General features: G+C 41.9%; 2 protein-coding genes across 4 annotated transcripts; one reads left to right on the forward strand and one right to left on the reverse strand.

Annotated features, from left to right (window-relative positions):
• The first annotated feature begins 1156 nt into the window (after positions 1-1156).
• Positions 1157-10963, forward strand: mapk8a (mitogen-activated protein kinase 8a). 3 transcript variants are annotated; one of them, XM_040138716.1, is made up of 12 exons: positions 1157-1404; positions 3782-3948; positions 4265-4394; positions 4568-4626; positions 4781-4919; positions 5696-5861; positions 6253-6324; positions 7260-7442; positions 7580-7704; positions 7834-7897; positions 8854-8931; positions 9632-10963. In XM_040138716.1, the coding sequence occupies exons 2-12, from the start codon at positions 3827-3829 to the stop codon at positions 9808-9810; spliced, it is 1317 nt and encodes a 438-aa protein (XP_039994650.1). In that variant the 5' UTR covers positions 1157-1404; positions 3782-3826; the 3' UTR covers positions 9811-10963. The 3 variants fall into 3 exon arrangements, with proteins under 3 accessions (XP_039994650.1, XP_039994649.1, XP_039994651.1); XM_040138715.1 differs by lacking the exon at positions 6253-6324 and adding an exon at positions 6748-6819; XM_040138717.1 differs by lacking the exon at positions 6253-6324 and adding an exon at positions 6748-6819 and having other exon boundaries at positions 9627-9767.
• A 712-nt stretch (positions 10964-11675) lies between these two features.
• Positions 11676-21681, reverse strand: arhgap22 (Rho GTPase activating protein 22). Its single transcript, XM_040138714.1, has 10 exons — positions 21434-21681; positions 17664-17860; positions 16894-16981; positions 14885-15013; positions 14513-14723; positions 14283-14415; positions 14126-14199; positions 13564-13685; positions 12405-13422; positions 11676-12313 (listed from the first exon to the last, which is right to left on the reverse strand). Exons 1-10 carry the CDS (start codon positions 21465-21467, stop codon positions 12094-12096), a joined length of 2226 nt encoding a protein of 741 aa, XP_039994648.1. The 5' UTR covers positions 21468-21681; the 3' UTR covers positions 11676-12093.
• Between the last annotated feature and the right edge of the window lie 344 nt (positions 21682-22025).

The following is a 22025-nucleotide window of genomic DNA, read 5'->3' on the forward strand; positions in this document are numbered from 1 at the left end:
CTGGGAAAGTGCCTCCCCAACTAACTAACTAACTTACTGACTGACATTGGAAGAACTTGGAACAGTCAGTGTTGTTGATTAGTCGATAACACTGGCAGGTCAAAAGTCGATCATTTTACTTTAAGTACAGTATAACCTTTAAATCACAAGTAACTCAGGAATTTAGGCGAAAAGTTGATTTTTTTGTCTGTTTACCCGATGATCACAGACCTGTTTTGTTCAACCATCATCACTAATTTGAAACTCCTTCGGAAAACACTCATCATTTAGATCTAGTTGTCTGTGTATAAAAAGACCTGCCCAGTCAAGAGTAGTCGCAGGGTCCCACTTCCAAGACAGCCTTTGTGTTTACATTAAAAGGACAGAAGAAATCTAAAAGACACTTATATTCTCTTTTAAACTAACTCGCCTAATTAAAATCAAACAGACCTGAAAAAGAAAGAAAGATTTAAAAAAAATCAAGAACAAATAAAAAAATCAGATGTCAGAGTTGTACAATACTTGACTATTTTGCCTGAAGCTGTGCATGTGCTTCACTACATGTCCTTCATGTGGACATTCAGATGTCCTTCTATTTCCCCCAGTGGAGGATTTTTGCGGCAAAGGCAGATTGTTGGGGGAAACCGGGGGTCAGTTTTCAACTGCGTATTTGGTTTATTTGGTTTTAGAAAAATGCGTGAAAGACTTTTGGACTTGTGCGCTCAGTGATCCATAAACCATACGGCCCGACGCCCTCTGTCAGCCACTCTCTTTGTCACCAGAAAATACATTTTAGGAAATTTACACGGCGGGGAAATATGCAGCCTCACATTCCATCGTTCCGTACACCGCTACTGGAAACGCCGATTACAATGAACGTAACTTGCGGACAGAAGTGTGGCCAGTATCTCTATCTGGGCTCTGACTGATTATCACGCAGTAGGCCATAGGATCTATATTTTTCGGTGAGTCCAGGGTCAGCCCACTAAATATACCGCAGGCATAAAGAGCATACAGTAACATCTCATTTATCACGTGTTAAACAGAAGTGGGCGAAATCGAGTTTGTGTTTCTTGAGATAGATAGATAGATAGATAGATAGATAGATAGATAGATAGATAGATAGGCAGGCAGGCAGGCGGAAGCGGGGACGGATGGATGGAGGAGGTGGTGGTGGGTGTGTCTCAGTGGATGAGTGACGCGCTGCCGGGACGCATGCCCCGTGCGCACTGCGCGTCCTGGCCTGTCAGTAGCAGCCAGATGGAAACGTAGGCAAGTGAATTTGGTGAGGTCATGTATTTTTAAGCCGCAACAACGGAATCAATCATCCTTCGCCGGCGGCACGAACAAACAATCCGCCGCTCCGCGACATTTTCACCGCTGATCGGACCGCGGGGCGATCGACAGTTTGACTTGATAACAGAGGTAAGATGAGGATTCGCACCTCTGCTCCTCAGACGTGCTCATTGTTTGGTCGTGGGGGAGGGTCGCGTGTCGCCGTGTGCACGCTCCCCTGCCGACGCGGCTGTTGTTTGAGGGTGTTACATTGCACTTTCCCTCGTAAAACTTGCCCGGCGATACTCGCTTGAACGCCGCTACGGTGCAGCACGTCCGTCCACAGCCCTCGCACGAAAAGGTTGAGATCGCAGCCGGTGTCACCGCGGACCGCGCACTGTGTCTCCCCAACAGGCCCTGTCATGTTCACGATATTGGTTGTTGTCTATCGCTGCAATAATGTCCTCCCGTGCGGTGTCCAGCTTACTCAGGCTCCGGCGTGCACGCCTCCTCTCTGGTGCAGCTGGTCTGTGCAGTCATTTACCTGCCTGCTACCGCTGCCGTCGAGGAGACGAGAGGCAGGGGTCGTGTGGCCAAGGTTAACACACATCGCACGGGAATAAAAAGCAGATCGATAGTGTCCTAGTCCTATAGCAATTGGCAAATTCCTTCCTTCTCTCCTTGTGTCTCTCTCCGCGCTGCGGGCAGTTTGCATGTGTGGACCGGAACAAAGATGCCCTCTCAGCCTTGGATTGGGTCCACAGCGGGATATATGAGGATAATATGTGCCAGAACTTATCTTTTCCGTCAGGTAGATTATAGTAAATGTTTCTATAGCTGAGATTTTCCCGTATTTCCTCATTAGCTGGTGAGCGGTGTATGTAAACTGGGAGAACATGAGATGCTGTTCTACCTATGGACTTGATGTTCTACCTGTTAGGTTTGTTTTAGTTGACTGTGTGATACTAGTATTAATGTGGGTCTGTTTTATGGTATATGATGTTATAGACAAGACAGCTGCAGAGCTTACATTGTGTTAATATGTGGTAAAACACTGAGACAGTTGACCGAGAAAGTGCATTTTTGTGTAATATTAATGTAATGTACGTTTACCACCATTGCCAGGATCAGAATGGACCTTTAAGTACGTGCTTTGGAAGCCATTCATTAAATCGTTAGGCTGAGGCCGCTTGCTTAGAGAAAACAAAGGTTAAATCATTAAAAGGGAGTGCGCTCTACGAATGACCCCGCTGTATTTCTGCTTGTGCTGGATACACAAGGCACCAAGAACTATTACAGCTCCCTGCCTTCAGATCCATTCACGAGATCCCGAAGTCCTAGGTGCTGCACGAAACTACTGATGTGGCTGCTGCATGGCTTGTAAGTACTGCAGCTGACCCATGCTGTAACTGCAATCTACTACTGTGTAATTGATTCAGAGGAATTTGTTGATGCTGGCTGTAGGTGTAAGCATCAATACTAGTTAAGTCACAACAGGGACGTTAATATTCACACTGTGTGTGACGGAAGAGGAATTCCGGCGATCAAGAGATATCAAGTGAGTAAAACTTTGAGCTTGTGATTGCCTCCCAACACGGACCTGACATTCATTCTGCTCATGGACAGCCATTATTTCAAAAAATAATGAGCTTACAACAGAGCAACAGATAACTCTACATGCCACCAACAGTACTGCACACCAACTAAAGCGTCATTCAAACCATCATAACTCGCACGAGCGTAATTGTCTTCCTGTTTAAAATAAAAAAAAGAAGCGGCATGTCTATTTTCATGTTGTGAGGGAGGTGGATGTTATGTACGTCTTTGTGACGTTGGAGGAACAGAAGGAGAGCTGACTCACTTTATTCTGGCAATTATTTTCCTCATATGGCCTGTGTGTCGAGAGAATGGGGAGGGTGATTACGTTGCTTACATACGAACGGTATGAAAGAAAAGGAAGCCGATGTTAGTCTTCTCCTTTTTTAGATTTTATTTGGTTTTGTTTTAATGTAAAATGAAACTTGTTGGGGAACATCGTGCTCACAAATTGGCATCTTTGTGTTGTGTCTTATCTGGGCTCACAGCCTCTTGGTGCAACTTGACCCAGTTAACATGTGCCTGTGGAAGACCTGCTTGTAGAACGGGGCTGGAGTCCCGGGCCCGGGTCCAAACTCAAAGGAATTATCACTGGGCTTGGTTTTCCAGCGTGACAGAGTCACTCTGAGAATCATGTTTCATAGGATGGAGTAGACCTCGCAGTGTCCTGCTGCCCTGCCACCCCTGCTGATGATATCAAATCTTCCACCCTGGTGGGTTTGCTGAGTTGCTGGGATAAGGAACTGCCGTGCTTGCCTCAAGTGTGAAATTCAGCAGTGTCTTTTCTCCTTTACTCCTAATCTGCTTTCTCCGGAGCAGGGATTTTCAGACGACTTTCTAATTTTCGCCTGGTTTGCTCTTGTGGTATCTGTGGTGTAGTCCTGACACTGCAAAACATTTAAAGCGCGCGTGTCTGTCTTTGTGTACACAGAGGACATTTTTGGATGCACAGAAAGCAGTAATTGAAGATTTCGCCATGAACAAAAACAAGAGAGAGAGAGAGTTCTACAGCCTAGAAGTTGGCGATTCGACGTTCACAGTACTGAAGCGATACCAGAATCTCAGACCCATCGGCTCAGGAGCACAAGGAATCGTCTGGTGAGTGTTTCAACCTCATCCATGTTTAGTCAGCAGCTACTTGGTTAAATATGTGTCACTGTTTCAAATATGTCACCAGAACATTCACGATAACTGTAGAACATTTTAATTTAACACCACCTCAGGAAATTAGAATATAAATCCATGTAAACAGTAAGTTTTCAAACTTTTTTTGTGCTTTTTATTTTTTTGTTGATGAAAGAAGCAGAGATGTTTAGTCTATCGAAGTGACTTATCCATATCCTGCGATGTCTGCTGCCTGTTATGCTATATTTGTGTTCACATTTTGAAATTATCGACTAACTTTGTTCTTCAGCTCTGCTTACGACCAAATCCTTGAAAGAAACGTTGCCATCAAGAAGCTAAGTCGGCCGTTTCAAAACCAAACCCATGCCAAGAGGGCTTACAGAGAGCTGGTCCTAATGAAATGTGTCAACCACAAAAATGTAAGTATGCAAATCTGATCAGTTGCATTACACTTCATCAGTGGGAGACATGATATTTTACATTTACAAAATGCTAATGGTATTTGTATGCTTAAATGTGTATGTATGCTGAAATTATGCTTTAATGTAAATGACGTAACATCATCCTGATTCATCTCATTTTAAACCCACAGATCATTGGCCTATTAAATGTATTTACACCACAAAAATCATTAGAAGAATTCCAAGACGTGTAAGTAACTAGCTGTGTGGATGTACTTGAGTGTGTTTGTTTTTTCATTTTATAGCACAGAGTACGTACCGTTCATACAACTGAATTATTCCCTCTTGTGTATTTGCCTAAACGCTTCTCCAACCACTCACGTAAACCGCTTCTGCTCTGTCAGATACTTGGTGATGGAGCTGATGGACGCCAACCTGTGCCAGGTCATTCAGATGGAGCTGGACCACGAGAGGCTGTCCTATCTGCTCTATCAGATGTTGTGTGGTATCAAACACCTCCACGCTGCCGGCATCATTCATAGGGTGAGCATCAGCTGGCCAGGACTACACAGACCAATGCCAGGCCGGTTTTCTGAAGAGGAACTGTTAAACCTGCTATGATACTTGACACTGAAGTGTTAGGGCAAATGGTCAAGTGGCACAATATCAGATGAGAAATATAGTCCTTAAATTACCAATAAAACCCTATAAAAATATATTGGATATATTTCTGCTCAATCATTAGTGTGGAAATATTAACATTTGTGTCATTTTTTGACTGTAAAAGCCTAAATTCAGAGCAAGTACTCTCAATGAGGTGTCCTTGAACAAAACACTGAATTTCAAGCAGCTTTTTCTGAAGTTGATTTGAGCCGGTACAGACTTGTAATCTCCTTGTCGAATAGGACAATATATAATTTCCTCTTATGGACCAATAATAAGCAGGTGCAAAACGAATGCATGCAATTTCCAATTGCGCGTCATCATGAAGAGAGAGACTCAAAACTCCAATCTCCAATGTAAAAATTTCACTTCTTGATTAACCTGGAAACTGTAAATTTGACATGCATTTGCTACTAGCAAGCAAAACACCTCAATAAGTAATTTGTACTTCAGAGAAACATGACCTAGGCAAAAGTTGTGCTTAGAAAGTATCTGCAGCAGGAACTGGAACCTTCAACCCTTTAGTCATGATGGATTATGTAGCGCTCTCTTATCATAGATGTCAGTGAGTTATTCTTTTTTTTTTTTTTTTTACAATGTCATTGCTGACGAACTTAACATCTAAAAGATACATTTTGGTGTGTGTTCCTCCGTAGGACCTCAAGCCCAGTAACATAGTCGTCAAGTCAGATTGTACATTGAAGATTTTGGACTTCGGCTTGGCGCGGACGGCTGCCACAGGCCTCCTGATGACACCATATGTGGTTACTCGTTACTACAGAGCTCCCGAGGTTATCCTGGGCATGGGCTATCAAGCCAATGGTTAGTGATAGTCTATGTACTGTTTCTGTCACTCCGGCTACATTGTCAACTCTTTGTGATTTTCAACGTATAAAAGTGAATTACAGTTACGCTATTAAACTTTAAAGACTTTTCTTTTTAAAAATTTTTTGTGTGTCAGATCTGTTATACACGATCAGCCACAACATTCAAACCAGTAACTGGTTTGAATGTTGTGGCTGATCTGTTATAACCCATATAGAGGGACCCGAAGATAAATCTTGCTGTTCACGTTGTGTAAGCCACTTCTGTACATAATGGGAATTTGCTGCAAGAAGACGCTCACTAACTAGCCTCCTACGTGTAACTAACCTTTTGTTATGCATTCCTCTCACCTCTTATTGGCTTTGTTTACCATGTTCCACTTCACTAGTGGACATATGGTCTGTGGGCTGCATATTGGCAGAAATGGTTCGCCATAAAATCCTCTTCCCAGGAAGGGACTGTATCCTTGGGTCTTTTGAATACTTCTTCACACTTTAAATCTTAACAGGCTTTGCAAAGTGTGTGTGCTTTCCCTAGTCAGTTTTTGGCTTGAATATAATATTTTGTGCCAGGCTATGGGAAATTGTTAAGTCCAGTGTATAGTCCAGTGTAACATGCTTTATTCGAAGCTTTCCGGCAGTCATGGGCTGTAAAGCTTCATCAATGTGTCATTTTTTTTTATTTTTATCTGCTCAACACTGCATTGCTGCCTCTCATATATCTGGCTGATGCTGCATGGTGTCCATTTTCATTCCCACACATCATCGCACCACTGCCATTCTGTCTGCCTTCTTCTCAGTTCGTTCTGTTATTTGTGCTTTTTTTTTTCTTCATCATTTTGTTTGCATGTCCACCTCCCTGTCATCCAAACGTCCACCTCCAGTGGACGTATGGTCAGTGGGCTGCATAGTGGCCGAGATGATCAGGGGAAGTGTGTTGTTCCCCGGCACTGATCGTATCCTTCCCCATCATTGATTGATCACCGTGTCATCACTTCATTCTGTGTGAAGAGATCCAACACCATCCTGAGATTTTCCCTCTGTCACTTTGCTATCCATTTTCAAGTTTTCCACCCAACAAATGTGACCTCAATCATTTTTCTGCTTCACCCACCTACTGTGAGAACTTAAAGCAAAATCAAACATTAAAGGGCCCTAGTGTCGAGGGAGTATGTACAAGAGTTGTGTATTAGCTATATAGGAAAAGATTGAGGGGCTGTATCACTATAGTTCATGTGATCTAGGTGTGTGCGCGTGTGGAGACTACGTAAGTAAAGCTGTTCGTGTCTTCACCTCAAAGAAAGTTAAATGTCACTGTCCTAATGGTGTGTTACAGTATGTGTGTTGGAGTGAGCAGTGTGTGTGTGGCCTGTTTCCTTAACATTTACACCCCCAGACATTGACCAGTGGAACAAGGTAATTGAGCAGCTAGGCACTCCGTCTCAGGATTTCCTAATGAAGCTGAATCAGTCAGTGAGAACGTACGTGGAAAACAGGCCCCGCTATGCTGGATACAGCTTTGAGAAACTCTTCCCAGACGTGCTCTTCCCTGCCGACTCTGATCACAACAAACTGAAAGGTAGTGTTTTTGTTTTTTCTGTTTTTTTGTGCTATCGAATTAAAACCTAAATCATCAAGAACACATCCATCAAACCGCATTTGTAGTCTTGTGATTAATAGCACAGCATTTTATCTGTCTGTTGTTTCCTCCCTCAGCGAGCCAAGCTAGAGATCTCTTATCCAAGATGTTAGTGATTGATGCCTCCAAGCGCATCTCTGTGGATGAGGCCCTGCAGCACCCCTATATTAATGTTTGGTACGATCCAGCAGAAGTGGAAGCGGTAAGTGGATCGCTGACCTAATGATCCTTAAATGGGCCACATGAGATTTTAATTACATCACTTGAAGTGGAAAGTTGGCATCGCTCTTCAACTGCCAATGTGCCATTTAAGCCATTTTCTCTTTCTTAGCCCCCTCCGAAGATCCCAGACAAACAGCTGGATGAGAGGGAGCATACTGTGGAAGAGTGGAAAGGTTAGAGGGAATGCTAAGATTCTTAACGCCGCGCAGAACACTTCGCATTTCACTGTCAGTTTCAGTGTATTATTTACCCTCTGGCTCCAGAGGCAGCACAGAAACTAACAACAGTGCTCGGATGTATTGCCTAAGAGGTTTCAGTCACTGATATAATGAATTTATATGGAAATTTAGTTGGGCGTCCACACTGTTTGACCACCTCAAAACATGATGCGTTATTGATGGAGATAGCTGAATTTTGGTTTAGAGTGAAGTACCAAACCAGCTTGGTAATTTAGCAAAACGTTTAATATATTACTATACAACTACTCGTCACTATTAGGGCTTTGTACTATAGTTAATGCATTACATTTTGTGAAAATCAGATGAGTTTACAAGGAAATATAAATGGTCAGCTCGTCAGATTCTATGATTAGCAGTTTATCAGTGGTGACGTGATTATTTTCTATTCATGGAAAGCACAGAAATAAACCATGTGTAAAGAAATCCAGTGGGACAGCCAGTGAATGCGTAGAAAATGCAGTCAGTTGTTTAGACATTGTTGCCCAAGGGGCTCTGTGTCTCCATTATAGTTGCCAGAGGGCGCATTGCGTGACTTGAAATCCCCTTTTTAAAACCACCCAGTTAATGTTTTTCCACTGTGGGGGAACCTGATTCTGTGGCGCATGGGAGGACTTAAGATTGTGAGTAAATATCACTTTCAGATGTGGAGCACGATGAGCTCATCCTAAACTCTGCCAGGTGATAATGACCCCTCACTCATTTTTAGAAGGGTTACACACCAGCACAGCCTGTCAAAATTAGAAACATGATGCTGTTTGGACTCTACCGTATGCAAAACACTCTGACTGTACAGAAAAAAAGTGTATCACATACTGTGTGCATACATGCATCAATTATTACGCTCTGTCTCCCCGGCCCAACATAACCTTCTAATGTTCTTCCATTTGTAGGGCTAATTTATAAGGAGGTGAGTGAATGGGAGGAGTGGACAAAAAATGGGGTGATAAGAGGCCAGCCACCTCCTTTAGGTGAGTAATCAGTATAACTTTGGGTGATGAGAAGAGGTGGAAAGGATGAATTATAGTGAATCAATACCATTTTTGTTTGTTAGAGGCACATGATGGGTATTTACCAGAGGCTGACACTCAGTCTGTATGAGTGAATAATGCAAAAATGCTAATACGTTTTATTTTATTTTATATAAGTTCACTGCATTCTTCGTACATGCACACAACCCAGTAAGAAATAATTTGGTGATTTGCAGGTTTAACCAAGAAATCACATAACAAAAATTTACACATAACAATTTTTTCAACAGTATTTCAGTCGTAAGTACAACCTTGTATTAGTGCCATAATCAGAGATTTGGGGAATAAAGATGAAACATTTACTTAATAAAGATTCAATATTTTGTTACTAAAGTTTAAATGTTTAATTTGAAAGAAGTCGATTTTTTTTTTTTTTTGTATAATTTATTTATTTTTTTTACAGACATCGTAGTGAAGCAGCTCCTAACTCCACAAAATATATATGGTTGACATGGTTAAATAAATGAGACATCTTACTTTGATTTTTCTAAAAGATTTAGCCCAGTTTTAACATATTCATGCAAATAACCAAATTGGTGCTTACTGGGAACTTAGTTTAAGGCACTGTTTACATGTGCATGGCAGAGTCCTGTGTATTTCAATGAAACCTATGCGTTGATGTGTGTTTTTCGCAGCACAGGTGCAGCAGTGATCGACAGTGCCCCTCAGCCCACGTCCTCCTCCTCTTCTTCGGCCAACGATGTCTCGTCCATGTCCACAGAGCCCACTGACCCGAGCAGTGACCCCACCATGACCTCTGAAACAGACAGCAGCTTGGACAGCCATACCTCTCTGGGTGCACTGGCCTGCTGCAGATAACGGACACATACAATACACATACACACAAACCCACACTTACAAACAAAAACGAACCTTTCCTCATCTGTGTGTGATAGGAAAGGGTTTAGGCCAATGGAACTTCTAATGTTAGTTTGTAGAACTGCGCTTTTAATGTACAGTTTGTTTTTATTTCCCCTCCCTCTATACTTCTGTAAATGATTGTGGTTTGAAATTGTATCATTATTACTGTATTTTTGCTGCAAAGAATCAGAGTATGTTTTGATGTGAAACTGTGAAGTATGTTATGAAAGAGAGGGATTTGAGTGTACTTTACACATTGCTGTTTTTTTAGCTACTGCTACACAGTTGACTATCATACTGTTAGCACTGCAATATTATGTTGAGTATATTTTTAAATTGTTAATTTGGCATTTTTGTATTTTTGGGACATTTGAATGAATCTACACAAATTCTTTCTTTAAAAGTAGACTAGAGCTCGTTTCATCTTGGATCCTAATGCAAATGGATGATTTTATTTTGACATTGTTCCTCCTCTTTCTTGTAGAAAGCATCCCAAGTTAACTTATTTTCTTAGTATTATGTCACCTCTGATTGTGTGTATCGCGACAAGCAGTCAAATGGTCTGTTGCCCTGGCACTGAATTTCTTTTTTTACTATAGCATACTGTAGACTGACTGTATTTTAACTTTTTTATTTACTTAGATGTAATTTGTAGGTGACGGTCTGTTGGATGAGGAAGTACAGGGTGAATGTAAGTGAATAGAAATGTGGCATTGTAAGGAGCCAATGATTACTGTTAGCGCTGTAACAAGTTAATATAGGCCACTCCACTGGCTAGAATGAGTGAGCTGTATTTGGGGACTGTCACTAGGGACTAAGTCTTATTAGTCACTTTACCCTTTTGGCAGGCTCTTTCAGACATTATTCACAGCTGTCTGGTATTTAAGATATTTCATTTAAGTGCCCTTACTCAGTTCAGTGATTTTCAGTCCTCTCCGTGGCAGATGCCCTTCTCTTCTGTGCGTCTTTCTGAGTTCTACCTCACACATATACACACTCAAACACACATTTTTGAAGATACAGTATGTATTTCATGGCACACATCATTCGAAAGAAATGCGAAAAAAGATTGAATTTTTTTCTGCATTTGTGTTATTTATTTATTTATTTATTTCAAGCTAGGAGGCATCTATTGTATGTAATGTACATTTCATTCAGAAGTACTATTTATATGCATTTTTTTTTTTTCATTTTTTTGTTTATTTTCTGTGCAATATAATTCATAGATTAGTATACATGGTAATTCATCTGTACATTTTAATGTAGATGTATTTATGTTTCTGAGAGTCAGGAAACAGGCATTTGCCATAGTAACCTTTGGATGTATTTGATGGCTCAAATTCCCAACCTGTCCCTTTGCCCTTTTCATGGTTGGGCACTCCAGGCAGTAACCCCTAGCATCAGCTCCCAGAATGCACTTTGGGGATTGCGACACATTTCCTGACCCTTTCTGGGCCACATTTCAAATGACTGTTGTGGCTTCCTCTTTTTGTGGGTTTTTTTTTTTCCTCCCCTCAATCTCCCCAAAAATAGAAATGTTAGAATAGACAAAGCATGAGTTTTCTCTGAGCAAATTTGGTTTTAGTGCAGGTACATTTAGAGGAAAGCAAAGAAAGCCACTCAGCACTACTGGGATGATGCTGCAGTCTTCTGATGGTTTGGCCACATACTGATAGCAAAGAGTAAACCTGTTGTGGTGTGTTATAGTAAGGCCAGAAGTGTGAATTTTAGCCTTTGGATCTGAAATTGCCTCACTAACAGACCAATTATATACATCAGAAATGGAAACTGTCTACAGTACCTTCAACTCCAGCAAATAAAAGAGTTGAATTTTAATGTCTAATGTTGTTCTTTCTTTGTCAAAATAAGATTTCTGTCAAGGCTACAAATTCTAAGGGAAGTGTTTATAGGAAGACTGTACCTCATTTCATAAATAAGGCTTTTTCTGGTCTCTTACAGAGAAATTTAGTTAATAAATAATCAGCTACATTACCTATAGTGTATAATAGTAAGGAAGTGTGTGGAATGGTAAAATGAGAGGGTCTTGGTCCAGAGGAGTCCTCATTTGGCACCGGCACTGGTCAGTGTAGGCACAACACGGCCATACTAAAGAGGATACAATGGCAAGTAGTACTGCACTAGAGGTATTTGGTCTTCAAAGCTTTGGGGCTGGCTGGTCTTCCCAGTAATCAAGCTCCTCCTCCTCCTCTGATGGACCAGATGAAGGCAGGTTGGTCTGGTCTAGTTGGTCCGTGTTGCTCCTGTGGTCAGATCTCCAAGGGTTTTGAAGAACTCCTCCATTTCTTGCTGGAGGAGAATATTTCGGTTTTCTGCGTCTTGATGTGCCCGCTCCGAGTTCCTGAGTCTGATCTCTAGCATGTGAAACTTCTTCTTCTCCTGGTCCAGCTCCTCCTCAAGGCGGTTTACCTGGGACTGGTACTTAGAGCAGGACTCCTCCAACCTCAAAGAAGAGAAGACGACATTATAAGTAACATCATCATGCTGACTTTAATTAGTTATTTGATGGGAAATCACCAGTGACTCATTCTTACTTGCTAATGCAGGTTTCATAGCTCGTCCTCTGTTTCTTCAGCTCCTGACTGAGCTGGGTTAGCATGTTGGTGAAACCTTCATTTGTTCCTGTAAGATCATCCTCAGTACCACTTGCACTGTGATCCAGAATGTTTGTACTGTCCCTCTCTTCTTTGGGTCCCTCTTGACCCTGCCCTTCTTTTACTGCCTTATCACTTCCCTCTGGCTCGGCCAATGAGATTTCAAAGGACGTCCAGATTGAGGACGTGTCAGCAGGCAGACTTAGACTGGAGGGGGCAACATTGTCATAGGCAGACAGTCTGTGGGACTGGTGGAGGGCTCTGTGAGACAGGGATGTTCGAGAGGAGTCTTCATCGGCGTCTCTCTGTGAGTCCTTAAGTGAAAGAGTGGTCTCTTTAAGGGAGAGGGTTGAATCCTTCAGAGACAGAGTAGAGTCTTTCAATCTTTCAACAGAAGAGGTTGTGCGCCTGTGAGCTCGTAGGGATGACAGGCCATTCATTAGCCAGTTGCTCCCGCCAGCTGCTGACACATCCCCCGCTGATCCCCCTATTTTCCCCCTTGGCCCCCCAGATGCTGCACTGCCCTTGAGGGAGCACCTCCAAGAGGGCAGAGCTTTAGACTGTTTACTGGGGCTAAGAGCTACTTCACTCCCACTTTTCCCTTCAGTTTTGCTATCTGATTTTACGTCCACTTTTTCCTCTGTCTTACTTTTGCCCTTCCCTTCACTCTTACCATCCTCACCCTTCTCCAATGTTGTAATGGGGCTTGGTGCAGTCGGCTTACTCTCTAGAGAAGGGGTGGAAGATTGGGATTTCTCTTTAGGGGTCTTGGAGCAATTGCCTGAAGAGGGTGGGGGGTCAGTGTCTTCTTGTGAGAACCATTCCACTTGGCACCGTTGGACAGGACTCTGCTGTTGCTGTGGGGGGATCTTGGTCTCTTTTTCTGGCTCCTCACGTTGGTAAAGTCGGGAGTGTTCACTGATCAGCACAGTCATCAGGTGCTGCACCTGTGAACTTCCTGTTTATAATGTCAAACACACATACACACACGGTAAGTATACACCTGCCGGAAATGTTCCATGGCTTTGTAAATACTGATCGGAAAGCAAGTTTTTGTCACAAATTAAGCTGCAGATTAACATATGTTGACATCACCAACCCTCCATCATGGTAACTGGATCCTCCAGTCTAGGCCGAAGGATATTGGGTCCAAACACAGTGGCCAGATTCTGAACACTCATCTTATTCTCATTGGAGTGAGACTGAACCTCATCCAGAAACCTGTGCAGACAGGAACCAGTGTTTGAGCATATCATACCGTATTCCACATAAAATCTTCAGTGCATTGCTGCATTTGCTTGAAAATGTTTAAAACCCCTTGTTCTTTTCTCTTCGGTAAAATTCAACCCCATGAAAAAGGGGGGGCTGAGTCATGATTCCTCCTGTTGTGTGGGCTCAGCTCATGGTGTTTATATAGATGCAGAAGGCAGAGGAGACATGCAGATTTGCACACTCAGAGACAATAACTGTGATGTCACATCGCCTGATGACGAGGATGTGGGCGTAAGAAATGTTATTTGTCTTGTATGACAGGGTGACAAATCTTCAACCATCAAACAGTGAATGGTAAACAGCAGCAACAATGAAACCCATCAAAGTCAAATTAATGAGCCTAACAACTACTCATACATAGAGGAGACAACAAGACAGCGTTTACATACCTGCAGGTGTATTTAAGGAGGTTATAGTTGACCTGAGGAAGGGATTTCACCTGTTTGCCCAGCTCTGTGATGCCCTTGAACAAGATAAACAAGTGTTAACTATCAAGGTAAAGGTTTTAAAAGATATCTGAAATGAGACAGGCAGATATTTCATTACCATTACTTTATCCTTGGTAAGTAGCTGAGCACAAGAGAGAAACTGTGTGTATTTGGAGAATGGGATTATAGGCTCTGGCAGCTCCCGTATGTATAGTTTTAGCAGTGATGCCACCGTGTGGACATCTGTGGTACTGTAAGAGACAGAGAGTGCACATAAAGAATAACATACAGCACTGCTTATATCTTGGCATGCTGCTACAGACAAAATGCCCCTCCCTGCTGCCTCACTTGTCAAACACGGGCTTCTCGCCACGGTCGAACGCGTCCTGCAGCTGTCGAACATGATTGGTCTGTCCGGGGGCCCTGAAAAGGCCTTCCTCCTTGAGCCCATGTTCACGTATGAAGCACACACACTGTTCGACCAGCACGGGGACCAGCCCCTGGGGGCCGAACTGGGCCTCGTACAACATTGTCTCCTCTAGGTGCTGCCCAAACACACCTGCAGACAAACAACACCGAAAAAGAACACCACTCAGGCAAAATTCAGAATGTTTCCTTAAGAGATTTTACAATTTATTTACTAATTTACAATTAACAGTGCTGTATGTATGTCATTTGTATGTGTGAGACTAAGTGTATGAATATGTTTAAGAATCCCACCTCCTCCCAGTGGAGCCCATATGACTCTGCGTATGGCTCTGACCCATTCCTCCATGTCACTCTGAGAGTTGGCCATCAGGAGGAATGATTCATGGCCTACACCTGTTCGATCCTTTTCTCCAGCCCCCCCTGAAAACAAAACCATACTTCATTACTTTTCTGGATCAATAGGACAAAATGTCTAACACATCTCAAAACCACCGTGCTTTAAATATGTGGAATCACACATAGCACAAATACCACTTTGGCAAGTTACTTTGCTGATCACATCAACTGTATCACCTGTAAACAAGTGGGTTCTACAAGATATAAATATCAGTATTTCAAATAGCCTTATTAGCTCAAGCACCCCTGTAACGTACAAAGATGCAGTCATGCAACCCTGCCTCTCCATCCTCTGGGTACACACAGCTGGATACCACCCGGTTTGACATTTTGGTTTATCTTAGTTTAGCTTTGATTACACTCCCTTTATGTGACTTTGTAATCACTTGCTTTTGAAGAGGTGCAAGAACTTCTCAATTTCTAAAAGCATCAAGTTCGCTATTCATAAAACGATTTTACATTTCTACAGAAGGGAACCTTTTAAAAGCAATCTGACACCAGTAAGTGCACCATTGCCTCTCGCTCAGTCTCTTTTTTCTTTTTGTCCAGGACCTTTTCGTCTGTTTCTGTTTTTTTCACTGTGTTATTTCACTAACTAACTTTCACTCAAAAGTGACTCAAGACACCATTTTACATTTTAAAAGACCACATTGCTGTATTTGCATGTTTTACCCCATTAGCCATAAATTGCATATAGTTTGCATGACTGCCCACCATCCTCCAAATCAGTTATATCTGCTGACAGTCATCTTATTCTAAACACAGGTAATGTGTGAGTAGGTGTATATTTATATATATATGAACATACATATATTTCAGGGAGGAGGAGACAGTGCAGCAGAACAGAGACAACTGACATGCTAGTGTCAGACATAGACACTGAAAATATCACAGTTGTTCCTGTGCACAGTGTTTCCATGAAACAGAGGCTTTTTTTCTGTAGAACCTCTGAGGCAAATCTGTATTTTTATCTACAGGTTGCCAATTACTCGTTCTTGCAAAAGTGAAATTATACACCATGATCCTGTCAATCCTGCCAACACAGAAAACCAGAGAGGGAGATATATACAATAGTTTCCACCAGTTCAATCTACTTTCAGAAAGTCTCCAATACAGATGCATTACAGTGTTTCTACAATCCATCCTCCTCTTTGATAATCAGAGCTGAGAAAAATGTACTTAATGCCATCATTAATGGGAACCTCATCCTCAGGATAAACTGTCAGGATGTTAGTCAACCTCCTTTCTTTCTTTCTTTCTTTCTTTCTATTAGGTCCTTTTTGATCCACATACTGTGACGATACCAACCCCACGCTGTCAAGAGCAGAAATGCAGAAAAGAATGGAGGCATTGTTGAACATCCTTTCACACATCCTTTCTGCTGTTCTGCATATTTCACATGTCTCATCTGTTACGGCCTGTGACTCATACGCAGATATTGATTTACTTCTTTCTTTTTTTCATTAATCAGAGCAAGGTTTACAAAGAGGACACAAGCCGCTGTATTTACAGTATGATCACAGAGAAATTTTCTGCAAATGAATGCAAATCCAGCTTCAGGTTAATATTTTACTGGTTGTAGTATATACACTGATGTTGGAGAATTTGGGGTTTCATCACACCAAATCTCATGAGTGTCAGGTATAGCTAGTTGTGGCACTCTTAGCCTTAGAGTCCAGCTTAGATCTTGATGTTTTTTCTGAAAAAAAACATTTAAGTTTTGGTATTGGCGAAAAATTATATCAGATGTGCTTTATCATACCTCAGGATTTAGTGAAGACTACCATTTTAAGTGAATGCCTAAAGTGAGCCCAGTTTTTGGCACATGGTTCAGCATCCCTTGAACAAGACTTTCTTACTTATTGACTTCCTCACACAGCAGAGTTGTCACCACGCCAACTCACCTGGAACAATTTCAAAAAGGTGGCGACCAGGCTCGTCCTGATTGGCAGGCAGCTCATTGACCTGACTGCCCTGAAGGGGAATACAACCCTGTAGGAGAAAGAAGAGGAAGGCGTGGGATAGAAAGATAGAAAGACAGACTGACAGACAAGTAGGCATGAGGAAAACACCCATATCACTAGTATTCAAGGGCCAAACAAGAAATCAATTAGTGGCTCTGGACTTGGACTTGTAGTGAATGTTAAACATTATAGAGTTCTGAGCACTCTGGGCATCTGTCCAATGATGATGGATGGAGGGATGACTCAGGGGAAAAAAATCTTTTCATCCTTTTATCCCTCTGCTGCTTCCTGATGTACTTGCATTTCTGATCCAGCATAGAGAGGGTCAAAGGTCACTAACTAAGTGCTTGCAGCAGAACCACAGGGCAAATAGTTACCACATTATCTGGTGTGTGTCGGGGCAATAACAACACACTAAGACTTTAATTGATATTGTGGGGATCGGTGATTTTTGTGGGGTATTATTTTTTGAGGGCTACAAAATGTATTTAAAAGAATCACTAAGCTGTTTTCAGAGTTGGAGAACACACATAGGCTCAACTGACACTGGGGGAAAATACTAGATAAATACTAATCAGATAAATTCATGAATATGTATTGCGCTTCGAACCAGAATTAATGCAAACATAGAGCACTGCAGGCTGCTGGGGCAACAGGTGACATCCGGTAACTCTCTTGTATATGTATATGTGTTATTTTGTGAGTGTCACCTGAGCCTTGGTCTCTTCTTGGTCCTTGTAGAAATACAGAGCTTCCGTCCTCAGGACAAACCAACGCAGCTGCCAGTTTTTCATGATACTCCGCTGCCTCTTCAGCCAGCCTGCCTTCATGGCTTTCTCCTGATCCAGAGGCGAGCAGGGCCTGGACACACGAGGCAGCTCTCCAAGCACCATGCTCTTGGACCGTGCTGCATGGACACGCACATAGAGATAAAGTGAGCAAACAGGAGCTTTCAAGATTTAGAGCATCAGAGTGAGAGTGAGACAGAGAGAGATAAAGAAATAGAGAGTTACACAGAGACAGAGGAGACGTGTCATTTTGGGATTGTTTTTCTTTGTTTTTTTGCTATCATTCCAAAAATTCACCCAGAGACGATCCCCAATCATTATTCATTGAAGTCTCTCTTGGGTGCAGCTAAGCCCACAGACTTTACCATGCATCCTGATTTTCTATTAAGTCGATTTACCAGGACATATCCTCCATTTTGTAGCAAAGACATCCTGCTTTAATATGATATCCATCTAGATATTCCAGTGCATTTTATAATGTTTTTCAGATAATAATAATTGCATACATTACTTCCAATTTCACTGGTGTCCAGAAAGTAATTTTCCTTTGGATCTGGTTGCAATTTAACTGCTACAGACTGACTACCAGCATGGATTATATATTAGCATCCGTATGCTGAAGGTATGGAGCAAAAACAGTGACAGTAGAGTGATCCCTAGGTAGTCAGGGTGAGAGAGAAAGAGGGAGAGAGATAAACAGAAGTCAAAGGGAGGCGAGAGAGGAGAGAGAAAAATCAATTGCGTCTTTTTTCCATTAATTGCATCTCGCTTTCTGCTGAGGAGAGCAGGGAAAGTACTGTCTCTGTAAGGGCCTGGACTGTAATCTCTCTTTCTGTTTCTCTCTCCCGTTATCTCTCTCTCTCTCTCTCTTACTTATCAGCTCTCTGTCTTTCCTCGTCATTTTATTTCTAGCCTTTCTGGATGTCTGTCATTTGCAGACTCATGATTGCTGGGAAGGGAGAAGACTGGACACCACGTGAAGCACTCATTAACAAAACTGTATTCTGACAGTAGAGGCAGAGAGAGCAGGATCTATAAATACAGCAGACATGGCCGCGTTGTGCACATCTTTAAAAAAAGAGGCACGAAATCTCAGAGAGGAACTGTTTTTTTTATTTTTATTGAGCAAAGAACTGTTAGTGTTCAAGAACCAAATGATTGTTATGTTTTCAGGAAATAATGTAGCTCAAAGTGCATCACCTCATATTTAATTAAATATTTTACATATCCACTGAAGTACTTTTATGTTACTAATAAGCTGTTTTATGTAGTCATTAGAGATAATCAATGGAACTCAGATCATTTACTTAAGTTTAAGTAGCGATACCATAATGTAAAAGAGTAAGAAAGAGAAATACAATTACATTCTGCCTTCAAAATTTTAGATAAGCACCTAAATATTACAAGCAAAATGCCCTTAAAGTATCAAAAATAAAAGTAGTTATAATGCAGAAACATGGCCACTGTGAGTGTTAAACAGTTCTGTATTTTATTATTGATTTATTTTTACTGATGCATTAATTACTACTGTTGTAGTTGGTTGAGGCTGAGCTCATTTTAACTATTTGATTACAACAGTGCATTATATTTTATAAACATCTTATGTTGTACAATCCTTTTCTGTTAAGAAATTAGTAACAGCTGTAAAATAAATGTAGTGGAGTACAAAGTACTTTTACTTTTGAACTGTAGTGGAGTAGAAGTTTAAAGAAAAGCATAAAAATTGACTAAAAAGACTAAAGTAAAGTACAAGTACAGTACCTCAAATTTGTACTTTACAGTACCTGAGTAAATATATTTCTTTACCTAAATACTATAAAAAAAATACTCAATTACAGTACAAGTCCCTCAAAACTCTACCTAAGTACAATAGTTGAATAAATATGCTAAGGTACATTCCACTACCACTGGTAATAACTTTAGGAAATTCACTAACATAAATGATTTTGTAATCTTTGTAAGGATTTTGTATTGATTATAATTAACATGGTGCAGCATCAAAAATTCTTCAGTTTGGACATTGTCTTATAAATTAAATCCTGAGGAAATGATAAAATGATAATAAGTCTTCAAGGTAATTTTACGCCTATAGTGCTTCAAAAAAGATCATATCTTGCCGACTAAAGCCCTTGATTATTCATTCAAATGTCCTCATGTTGACAATTATTCAAACAAACAGATAACGGAGAGAAGCCTCAACCACTACTCTGAGTTTTATCAATACATCTTCCCGTAAGACTCCACACTCCACTTTGGGTCTGATATCTAACCCTCTCAATGCAGATTCCAGCTCTGTGATGCCGTCTGAAAATGCCCTGAATGATAAATTGAATGATTGCATAAAAGGGTCAGAGGAGAGCAGAGAAGGGAATCTAACCAAAGGAGCATACCATTATAGCAAATGAGAGATGGCAAGCTCACGAAACGTGGCGAGAAAACTGAAGTGGCTACTGCGCTCTTCAACTGTGTTCAACAAGAGGCTTTTCTCCCTCCACTCACATTTCATGGTCTTATTTTTATGGCTGGTCTAGAAAAAGACAACGACAGCCAGGGGAGAAATGAAACCCAGCCAAAACACATACAAAATAGTAAGGGTTCTTGAAGCTGCTGCTAGCCGATATTTCACTCTGTTGTGGTCATTTTCATGCAAAAAATGTGAAATTAATTCAAGGAGATCAGAATACCTCACAGGCTGTTATTTCCAGTCAAGGTGGCAATGCCTCTAAAACAGCTATCATGTGGATACTCTCCTCTAAAAACCAATATAGGTCAATTTCCTTGAGATGATTTGGAACTGTCACACCCCCCCCCCAGCCACCTGAAGCAGCGTGTGTCGTTTGTCTATAGCAACCACCTGCTATGATTCTCGTGATATCGTGATAATCTCAATGCCAGGAGTTGTTGTGGTGGTTTACAGCTTCCACAGTCATCTTCCCACAGTCATGTGAGAGGCATGCATATGCGGTGTCCTGACTTCAGCGGTCACAAGTGGATTTTACCTCACATTAGCTGAACTATGTTTGACAGTCAGCAGTTTTGATTTACAGGAGTAGAGAGCCATGCATCCCCCTCCCCACCTGTCACCTAGAGTCTGTCACCTGCTCAAAACCAAAAAACCAATAGCTGGGGTAAACGTTGAACAAACAGAGATGTAGGCATTGGTTCAGGAGTGAACGTGTCAGGATACAGACCATTGTTATTGGGAAAATTATCTTTCCAGCAGCCATGTTTACTACAACCCACAGCATCTCCATCAGAATCCAATCTTCTAAGAATGAGGGTGTATAATCAAGAAACATGAGGGATTACATCACCCTGTAGTAGTGCCCGTTAATTCTCAATGAACAAAGCCGATAAACAGCCTTGACATTTCAGACCATGCAAGAAAACTCAGGCCACTGCTGACAGCAATAGTCACAGGGATGCAGAATGATACCGGTGTGCAGATTCGGCACAAGTCTGGCGCCGTGACACCTTTTGATGTCATTATCAATGAAAGCACTGAGAACAATATTGATGTCATCATCATTACAAAGACAGTGGGTCAGATGGAGCTCTGCAGAGACAGGGAGAGAGGGAGAGAAAGAGATGGACTGCGGGGAGGACAGTACGAAGCATAGGAGCAAAGAAAGAGAGAAAAGACATCGAGCATACAGGAGGGATGGAGAAAAGGGAGGAGGGACTGTGCTTACCCCGGCGTGCCTGTTTTATCTTGGGGCTCAGCATGGTTACCGTTGCTGTGCTGCTCCCTCTCACAGAGACATGACTGCATCCCTCTGTTCACACACTCTTCCTCAACCACACACACTCAGTGCCTCACGCTGCTGCCTCGCCCTGCTACTCCTCATCGTCTTTGAGCATCTCTCTCCCCCGGCTCACTGTCTTGCACTTGTCTCCATCTGATTTCACACATGCACATAAACACACACACACACACCCACACACACACACACTCGCACACACAGACACAGACACACAGACTCACTTACAAGCACTTAACCACACACTCTCCTCTTCTTCCTTTCGTCTCACTCCCACTCTCTATCCCACTGGCCCAGCGTGCTGTTGTTCTAACATACCTAGAGCCCTGCCCACTCTCTCTCTCTCTCTCTCTCTCTCTCTCTCTCTCCCTCTCTCCATTGCCATCTGTCTCTCTGCCTTCTGCTGCACACTTTCAGCATCAATATCTCACCGTCTATAAATATTTCTGGCTCCGTGTCCTCTGTCTTGTCACCCATTTCTTTACATCCGCTCCCCCATCGCTTCATAGTCTTCACAATCCCT

The sequence above is a fragment of the Xiphias gladius genome, chromosome 11 (genome assembly GCF_016859285.1).
Source record: "Xiphias gladius isolate SHS-SW01 ecotype Sanya breed wild chromosome 11, ASM1685928v1, whole genome shotgun sequence".
Taxonomy (NCBI): domain Eukaryota; kingdom Metazoa; phylum Chordata; class Actinopteri; order Istiophoriformes; family Xiphiidae; genus Xiphias; species Xiphias gladius.

Coding starts and splice junctions, on each gene's coding strand:
- mapk8a (XM_040138716.1), top strand. CDS start 3,827: ATGAACAAAAACAAGAGAGAGAGAGAGTTCTACAGCCTAGAAGTTGGC. Junction 4,627..4,780: donor TTAGAAGAATTCCAAGACGT/GTAAGTAACTAG, acceptor CTGCTCTGTCAG/ATACTTGGTGATGGAGCTGA. Junction 7,705..7,833: donor ATCCAGCAGAAGTGGAAGCG/GTAAGTGGATCG, acceptor TCTCTTTCTTAG/CCCCCTCCGAAGATCCCAGA.
- arhgap22 (XM_040138714.1), bottom strand. CDS start 21,467: ATGCTGAGCCCCAAGATAAAACAGGCACGCCGGG. Junction 14,200..14,282: donor TTACCAAGGATAAAGTAATG/GTAATGAAATAT, acceptor ATCTTGTTCAAG/GGCATCACAGAGCTGGGCAA. Junction 13,423..13,563: donor TCCAGTTACCATGATGGAGG/GTTGGTGATGTC, acceptor CATTATAAACAG/GAAGTTCACAGGTGCAGCAC.